A 9,542-nucleotide genomic window follows, 5' to 3' on the forward strand; every position below is an offset into this window, starting at 1 on the left:
TGAAAAGGCCAACTTAAGTAGGGTTCTCACCTCCTGCTGTGAAGCATGTAATGCAGTCTACCTTGGCACACTGAGGGTGGTAATCTCACTTTAAATCTGTGTTCTTGTTCCTGTGTCTGAGTGAATGAATAGGTAATTCTACTTTCTCACACACAGCCCCCGTGTTTGATACGGTATTATGAGCCTGCGATGAACCCACATCTTGCCTGTTCATAGACTACCTTGATGTTGTCTTGAGAGAACAGACAGCCTTCATTATATCCATGTATAACAATTTATTATTCGACTTCTCATTAATATATCTGACATCACAGTTTTCAGGTCTAAGTGTATTTACTCTCTTTGTTACCAGTATTGGTTTATTCATGGTGATTAACGTGTCTTGAAAGGAAAACTAGTGTCAAATAGTATCAAAAAGAAGAGTTTAGGTTTTTCTGTCATGCTTCCCAACTTGCAATTTGTTCTTCCACTAAAAGAAGCTATGTTAACTATTAGACTGTATTTAGTTTTTTGTCCTTCCATTGCATCCTGAATGGAGAAAGAATGGAGACCTGTTTATAATAATATATAATATTAATAATTAATAATAATTTTTGCTCTACTTCGCTCTGCTCTTGATTTGAAAGTGTATTTCTCCTGCTTGTTTCACTGCCATTTACTTATTATGATCAAATATTCACTTTAAACTGTCATGTTAATGTTTTATTGGCAGGCTCTTTAACAGGACTGTCAGGTGGAATAAACTCCTGGCCTGCATAAAAACACTCTAACCTGCTTTCAGCACTTTGCTACTTTTGCTCAGCACTTTCTCTGCACTTGTAGACTCTCCCATGAGACTATAATGTCATGTTTCAGTGACCTCACAGGAAAATGTGATGTTTATTTTGCCTGTAACAGCAAAACAGACCTTGTCCTTACATTCTTTGGTGTCCATGGCAATATCCTTGGACAAGGCACAGAGGCTGTAAGATGTGCTCAGTTTGTTTCATCTGCATCTTCTTTGGTGCATTATGGAAGTTCCATTTATGGTAAAGCCCTCCAGGCAATCATATGCAGGGTGAAATGTGCAGAGGCTGCAGTGTGAAGTGTGAAACCAACACTGGCTTCATTGCCAGTATAGTCCAGCATCACCTTCGTATCCATGGTCATTGTTAATTGGAGCTCATATAGTTCACCACACTTGATGAGTTCTTCAACAATGATCTCTTTTTGTCCCACGTGATTTGATTCAAACAGCCACAAAAATGTGTTTTCAGCATAAAGATTTCAAGTTTTTGCTTTTGCTTAGGACAGGCAAACATCATCTTATAATCTTCATATGGCTGCTTGCCTTGTATCCCCAGTTTTCTGCTTCTGATCACCTAGGCAGGGTAACTACTCTTCCTCTTTTGCAGACAGGCTTGGCACCATCGTTGGCAGGATTAAAGATAATTAAAGACTAAAGTTGATGATTTTATTATAAAAGTGACATGCAACGAACCCCTTTTCTCTTTCTTTCTAAAGCATCTTACCCTACTGTAATGTGCATCCTCTAGGCGATCATCATCTGGACCCGTCTCACCAGAGCTGGAGGACCATTACGATGAGTCGCCTCAGCTGGAACCTTTCTTGCACGAGCTTCCTCACAAAGAGGAGGGTCAGGGGCATACTCTGGAGGAGGATCTGTTACCCCACATGCTTCTGCCACCAGATAGCCTGGAGGTCCTGGAGAAATCTGAGAGAAAAATGCTAAAGAAAAAGAGGAGGAATAAGCAGAAGAAACAGCGGCACAGGCATTTTAATGACCTCTGGGTTCGGATAGAGGAGAGGTAAGATGAAAGAAAGAGGAGTAAAGAGGTGAAGGTCTTTCTTCTCTATATATGGGTTATCAATGACTTGAGATGAAAGGCCACAGGTGAAATGAGAGTATGATAGCAAGAGCTCAGAAACAAGCCACAGAGGATGTCAGGGGAAATGTGTAACTCACACTTGTATATAGAATAAAACTGACACTTCCTGGTGCAGTGCTGCAGGCTCAAACTGCCACCATATCACATCACCATGCACTTCATGCAGTTTGCATAAACTTCAGCACATACACATATGTGCCCTGCAGTGGTATATGAGTCCTGACTAGTTCCAAGCTAGTGTAGGTGTCTTGGTTATGAAAAGAGCGACCTGGGAATTCCTGCTAAGTATCGGGATTTGGTCTCACAGTAGCTCCAGGCAGGAACTCACAGGACAACACGATAAGATCACCTTTCAGACAAAGAGGAATCTTTTGCACAAGGTGTGGTCTGCCATGTGGAAACATCCCTGCATTTTTTTTGCAATGGCAAAACACAGTTTTGTCATTGGGTTGGAAGCAGTAACGCTAATATGAACTTCAACACATAAACTTAGTCCTAATCTATTCAGTCACACCTTTGGGGAATTTAAATTTTCCATGGCCTTGCCCAAATTTGGGTTGCAAGAGAAAAGACAAAAGGACAACATGTGATCTTGACACAAAACAGAGAGAAATTTTATCTTAATTGAAACAGAGAATGGGTGAACAGCTAACATTAGCATTATTCAGATGTAGATCTGGACTTAAGAAGTTGTTGCAGACAGCAGTTTGTAAAACTGAACTTGTGCTACCCGTAATTATTATTTCAATATGCAGTATGCACTAGTCCAAATTAGTGATGGAAAGAAAAGGCTAAATAAATAGTGTCACTTCTCCATGTGAACAGAGGAGGTTTGTGAACATTTGTGTACATTATTTCTGCAGAAGTGTTTTCTCTAAATCCGCAAGATCCGGTATTTTGAGCAGAAATGAAACGGACTCTTTGTGCATGGACGTTACAATGTTATGCACGTTCCTGTATATTTTAATGTCTAAAAAGGTGGCTGAGTAAGAGAAAGTAAGGCAATTCGAGAAAAAGAAGCAATTCCAGTCTCACAGTTTTCTGTTGTGTGGCCACACAGTGATATGTCACACCTGGTTTCTTTACACCTCTTAAGGCATTTTCACACAAACTAAAGTTAATTTCTCTAAAACTATGCCCCTTGAGTATTTGGCTGAATGCAAATAAGTACGAAGAGTAATGTAAATTTGGGGCAAAGTGGCATTATGTTAGGAGTGTTTCTTTTTAATAAAAATGGAAATGCTATGATGTTTGTGTGGTTTTGACCACCTCAAAGCAGTCATTGCCTCACAGACACTTCAGTCTGTGTAATTTGGGGAGTGAAGGAAGAGTGACAAAGGGCATAATAGCTTTCAGGTTTATTGGCAGTTGGTCATGTGACAATCAGTGATTTGAGCACCCAGAAATTCTGTCAGAGAACTTTTCCTTTGTGGCTTTCATCATCATTAATGTTTCCATTGTTGACTTTCTCAAGTCTGCATATTTTCTCTGGCAATTTTTGACAATGTGTGGATGTGGAGAGGCTGGTTTTCCTGCTGATCCTGCCACAATTTCCCCTACAGTACCAAAGAATTGTACAGTGCAGAAACAAAACAAAATGCTTTTTGTTTAAAAAAAAAGTAAAAGTCTGGAATTAATAAGACCCTACCCAGTCTGTAGTGACTCTAAATTGCAAAATGGGAGCCAGTGCCTGTAGAAAAATTATGGTGTAGTTTACTAATTGCAGCATACAGAGTTTTAAAGCCTCTGAAATTAAAATCTGATGTTGTTTTGTTTTTCCTGTAATAAAAAGAGTGAAAAAAAATCAATGAATGTAAGCAAACGTTAATGTTGCAGCAGTGAAGATGGGTTCATTGTGAAAGCCATCATTCAATTAACCCTTAAAAGGCTAAACCATGATGTAGTTGACAGAAATGTAATTATTTTGCATTAATGAGTGTTAATTTGTGTCAGTGTGCAATGTGCAGCATCATTGTGCAACTAATTGTTTTTTCAGTTGGGGAGCGCGTGGGGGGTGGGGGTGGGGTATTACCCACACTAATACTCATTCCCTTTGCCCACAAACCAGTGAAAGAAATGCAAATAAAGAATGAATGTAGGATCCTCGTTAATTATACCAATTAAAATCATTCTGTTTTGTGTTCATCATTTAGGACCCATCATTTAATTGAGAAATATTATAAATCTTCATTATTAAATCCATGTTTTTGCCTCTTTTCTCTCTACAGCTCTGTGGTGCAGTCCCCGCCTCCCCCAGTGGTTCGCATCATCAATGGTTACATCACGGTGCAGCCGCCTGACAGAATCCAAAGCCAGTACAACTATCATCGTGTTCCTTCAGCAGCACCAGCGCCTTCGATCTTCTCGTTGTCTTTACTGAGCTTCCTCCTCACACTACCTATAGTGATCTCACAGATATGGACTGTGGCCCTCTAGTAAAATGGTTATAAGGACTCTAAATAAAACTGGTACACGTACGCGGTTTCAAATGTACTGCTCTTAAAAAAAAAAAAGTCTGGTCTAGCTGTTCACTCCATGGATGTTTGGGCACAGAAAGTTTGCTATGTTGGAAGTGAACTGAAAAGGCATGGCAGTAGGGCTCATCTCTTTACAGATTGGGCTTTAATGTGCATGCGAGTTCATATAACTTGAAACATAAAGGTCTGTGTTTCACGTAATTTACACAGAGTGAGCACAGAGTATGCAGTAGGGAAAACAAGAAGCTCAAATAGAGGTAGTGTTATCACTAATTACACAACTCATCAGTGCCTTGCTGGGTTACACAGTTATAGTAGACAGCTATTAGTTGCTCTGAAAATTTGAGAAATCACTTAAGTAATTTTTCAGCTTAAATATTTTCTCCAACAGCAACTGGGACCACATGTCCTTTGAGTATCTGTGTAAGAGTACGTGTGTGGGACAAACAACATCTATCGGCTCTTAAACCCACTGGGCTTGCAAACACGAGTGCTCAGACTTTAATTTATTCTTCTATTTTAGAAGAATCTGATTTAATTACATAAAAACCTGCTGCGGGGAGAAAATTGTACATATGCCTTTTGAATATTATAGAAGTATTTTAGAATTATTAAAAAAATGAAGATTATCAGAAGCATTGTTGTTTATATGGAAAAGTATAAATAGATATGCAGTATATTTTTGAAACAAAATCAGGAACTAACCACCATAGCCCCATGTCATGTGTCTCACTGAAATTACATTTTTGAAAGGGACAGGTGATTGTATTGTACTTTATTAGTGTTATCGACTGCTTTGATGTATATGTTTGCTGAAAGAATTCATGTGGATGTGTCTGGGCGTGCGCGCGCGTGTGTTTTACATAGCATTCATTCATTTTTTATTTATTTAAAACTGTAGTTTTGCTGTTAGCCATGTGAAACATTCCCTGTGGCTTTTGTTTTTATATATTTCATCTCACCATGATGCCAAAATGCCTTGTTTTTCAAATGTTCTTTCAGTGTAATTTCAAATGCATATCATGGCAATAATAATTAAACTGACTACATGAGCAGACTGCGTAGTGCTTTACGACCTTCACATTTCATTTATGGCACGAGATGGCAACAATAAAATATTTATCTGGATTTAAAATTGGTCTTCGGTGCTCGTTCTTTGCTGTGAAGCAAATCCGTGGAAAGTCAGGGGACAGAAATTTTTACAGCAAAATAAGCAGTGTTATATTAAGTATAGATCAAATTATTTTATGTACCTTAAAGGTGTTACTCATCACAACAAACAAACGAACAGCTTCCCAACACTTAAAACCTTTCGGATTCCTTCAAAAATCTTTTTATTTAACGGTCAACAGGTTTACGCTCCAGTCCCATTATCATGTGTACAACCCTCAGTTCCAACAGGCAGCTGTTTTCAGTGATCAAGCTCACATAAGCTCTTCCTGTATGACCTGCCCAGCACCAGCACAGTGAAAACTCCGCTGAGTATAGAGGACCATTTAGCAGCTAAATTGCGCATATCTGTTTCTAGTTGTTGTTTTTCACCAGAGATGTATGAATATTTCATCAGGTGAAAATGAGACCAAATGAATGTTAATGCTGTGTGCCCTATGTCTGCTGGATGTATAAATAGCCATCTGTTAGCTAACATGTTTTTTAGATCCATCAGCTTTAGGTACAGCAGTATCAACTGAACAAAGGAGTGGGCACACACACGTACACATGCTGCCCTCCATGGGTTCATGGCATGTTTATGTGATGTTAATGTGATAAGACAGCTATTAGAAGTTGTTTGATGTGTGCATGTGGTCTGTCACAAACAAGACAGCTGCTCTGCTGGCAAATATCTTTCCTTCGAGACACAAACAGGAAACCGGAGCAAACTGGCTCTTTAGATGTACAGGAAATGAGAGATAATTGATTTGTTACATTAACAGGAAACGCTGAGTGACTTGTTAGTTTGTGCTTTTATTTAGGAGTGGCTATGTGCTTGATGTGCTGACATGCATGAGCAAAATTAGGGCAGTGATTCTGAGTTATTCTAAGTGTTATATTGGGTAACAACAAGTACAGTACAGCCCATGGAATATGCTAACTTTATCTGATCCTTTCTGATTGTTAAAGACAAATTTATGTTTGTTTTTATTTAAAAAGCAAAAAAGTAAGATGCATGGAAAATGTAAATCACATCCTTACAGCTTTTCACACATTTGTGCATGTCTTGCATTAAACATACTTTAGTAAATCATTACTCTGTAAGTGATATCAGCTACAGGGTCGAATTCAAACTGCTGTTTCTTTCAGGACTGGCTCCACCGGCATCGGTGTGCTGGAAGAAGAAGGTGAAGACATGGCATCTGAAAGTTACCCCTTTTACACACGTAGTCAAAGAGAACTCAGACAATTACATTTATGTGAGGCAGGCTAGACAGCTACAGTTTGCCAGTGAACATACAGGCAAAGTCTACAGGTCTAGTGCGGATCCATACTGATTCTGGTTTCTCATTTATAAATGTGGCTTATGCACAAAAAGAAGGCAATGCACAAATCTAAGTCTGTTGAAAGAGGGGAACCTGTAGATACAGGTGTTAAAGGAGTGAACTGAAATTCAATATTAAATTCAAGAAATCATTATTACACCCACATAAATTCAGCAGGGTGAGTAACCCATACATATGAGCCAAATCAAATCTTCAGTTCCACTCGTTATTTTAAACTTTCCTCATCACATTTTTTATACCCAAAGTGTAGAGGAGAGAACAAGACTGTGTCCTACAGACACACATTGTAGCACTTACAGCAGCATCACAGGATGATGACAGGATGCAGCAGGTGACAGGAAAGGCAGCCGTGGGTGTCACTTATAAGTCTGTGCATAATGTGTATTTTTGCCTTACTGTCTGGAGACAATGTGATGGCTCTTACACACTTTGTCTTCTTACCAGGAATATCAGCACCATCACAACCTTTTAAAAGATAAAACATTTCCATCCATCGCTACATTTTCTTTCACTTACCCAATTCAGGGTTTTGGGGACTGGAGCCTGTCTCATGGCTAGGGATGGGTATCGAAAACCGGTTCTTGTTGAGAACCGGTTCCCACTGTTTCAATTCCTTGGAATTGTTTGCCATTTTTGCAAACGATTCCCTTATCGATTCCAGTCGCCCCGAATGATGTCACCACGTTGCGGAGCGTCATTTACCTGGCAGGAAACACGGCGCCTAAGCGGCTCAAACGCTCAAGAGTTTGGTTATACTTTACGAGAACGGATGACAACAGGGCAACTTGCAATACTTGCAAAGTAGATATTTTATTTAAGGGAGGAAACACTACGAATATGCAAAAGCATTTGCTCACAAAACACGCGATGACCTTAAATGAATGTCGTGTTTTTAATTCCGCTCCGGACTCGTGAATCTCAACCCAGCAGCAGCGGTAACGTTTGCACGTCCTCTCCCGTTAATGCGGCAGGTAAATAATCAACTAACAGTGCACATTATGTTAGCGCGATCTGCCTTATTACAAAACCTGCCATTACTGTGCATTTAGGTGACCATGATGAGAGAGACAGACATAGTCTGGCTCAGATGCTGGCAGTTGTCACTGCAGTCTACCGTTAGCGTCTCCTTTCAGGCCAGGATAGACGAATGTCACCGAGCAGTGACTAAGTTTGTGGTCAAAGGCTTGCACCCATTTGCCACAGCAGATGCCCCGATTTTAGGTAAGTGAATGTGTTTAATTGTAGGCAGGGACATTACAGGATATTCTTGTGTTATTGCTACAGAAGAATATTTATTTTATTATTTTACATTTACAATTTTTTTCCTGGGGACCCTGTGACACCCCATCGAAAAGCCGTAGGCTGTGGATCTCTTAAGATCTCACTGTTGGGTTTGTAAGGCCATGTTACTCCTAAATTTCTATCTCGTTCAAAGAGAAGATATAAAACAAAGTTCTAAGCTATTTGACCTTAGTGTTCTCCTTTTTTAAAAAGAATCGATAAGAGAATCGATAAAGAATCGAATCGTTAAACAGAATTGAAAATGGAATCGGAATCGTGAAAATCTTATCAATACCCATCCCTACTCATGGCAAGAGGTGGGGTACACTCTGAACAACTTGCCAGTCTCTTGCAGGTCTCACACAGACACACACTCACTCACTCGCTTTCAGTACTTACAGATATTGTAGACTCATCGCTTAAAACGTGGATGTCTTTGGACTGTTGGAGGAGATCACATAGGCTCCATGCTGGATTCAAATCTAGGACCTTGTTACTGTGAGGTGATAGTGCTGTTATGCTGCTATACTACAGTATAGCAGCATAACAGCTATTATGTAAATTTCCAGTTAGGAAACAAGGCCAGCAGACAGATCTCCTAAAATTATTATTACACTACATATTATCATTACAAGCACAGCATACATAGCTACTTTCAGATGTGCTCTTGCTGACAAGAGCGGCACACAGCAGGTAGCTCGACATGTTTGACTGGCAGATTTTTGATTTATTCATTTTTTGCATTTTCTGTCTTTTTTCCTCACTCCAATTTCCTCTTATGTGCTCGTGCAGATTTTTTTTGCATGGATCGTACACACTCTCTCATAAAGGAGACTCCAGGCTTTTTTGGGACAGACAAATCACTGAATCACTGGATCAGCAAATGCTACAAAAAATAACATGAAAGTGTCCAAAGGCTGAACTTGTTCCATTTGGGTATCTGAAGCTCAGCTAAAAAACAACCAAGGAATAGCTTAGAAGAAGAATAAAGCCATGCAGCAGACTAATCACAGCTGAGATTTGAATCCCATTGAAATGTTGTTGGCAGGATTTGAGATCTTGCACTGAAGGAATTTAACATGGAAAAGTAGTGAACATTTTCAGAGGCTATATCAGAGACTGCTGTGCAATTATGCAAAATGGCTGCAACGACCTATTTTAGCTCAAAGAGCTAATATTAACTTCTGAGGCTAAGAGGGCACTTCCTTTTCACAGAGAAGAATTATACTTCAGCTTCAACTTCTGTTCACTAAAAGCCTGAAACAGACATTTCTCTGCGTGTCATTGTTCAGCCTTTATCTGCTTTGTTTGTCCAAATAGGTCAAAAGGCCAAGAATAACAGAATGCAGGGATATAATATTTAGCTCTGAGGGCTTTTTAAATTCTTATTCTATAAA

The 9,542-nt window shown here is 39.4% G+C and overlaps 1 protein-coding gene across 1 annotated transcript in view; it reads left to right on the forward strand.

Moving 5' to 3' along the window:
• The window catches only part of trabd2a (TraB domain containing 2A), a 58,262-nt gene extending 52,774 nt beyond the window's left edge, over positions 1 to 5,488 (forward strand). The window contains exons 6-7 of the mRNA XM_006788763.3: positions 1,536 to 1,808; positions 4,118 to 5,488. Of these exons, the coding sequence (XP_006788826.1) occupies positions 1,536 to 1,808; positions 4,118 to 4,325 (481 nt within the window). The 3' untranslated portion in view covers positions 4,326 to 5,488. The remainder of the gene's footprint in view (positions 1 to 1,535; positions 1,809 to 4,117) is intronic.
• Positions 5,489 to 9,542: the final 4,054 nt, after the last annotated feature.

Source organism: Neolamprologus brichardi, chromosome 7 (assembly GCF_056152115.1).
Source record: "Neolamprologus brichardi isolate AB-2024 chromosome 7, ASM5615211v1, whole genome shotgun sequence".
NCBI classification, from domain to species: Eukaryota; Metazoa; Chordata; class Actinopteri; order Cichliformes; family Cichlidae; genus Neolamprologus; species Neolamprologus brichardi.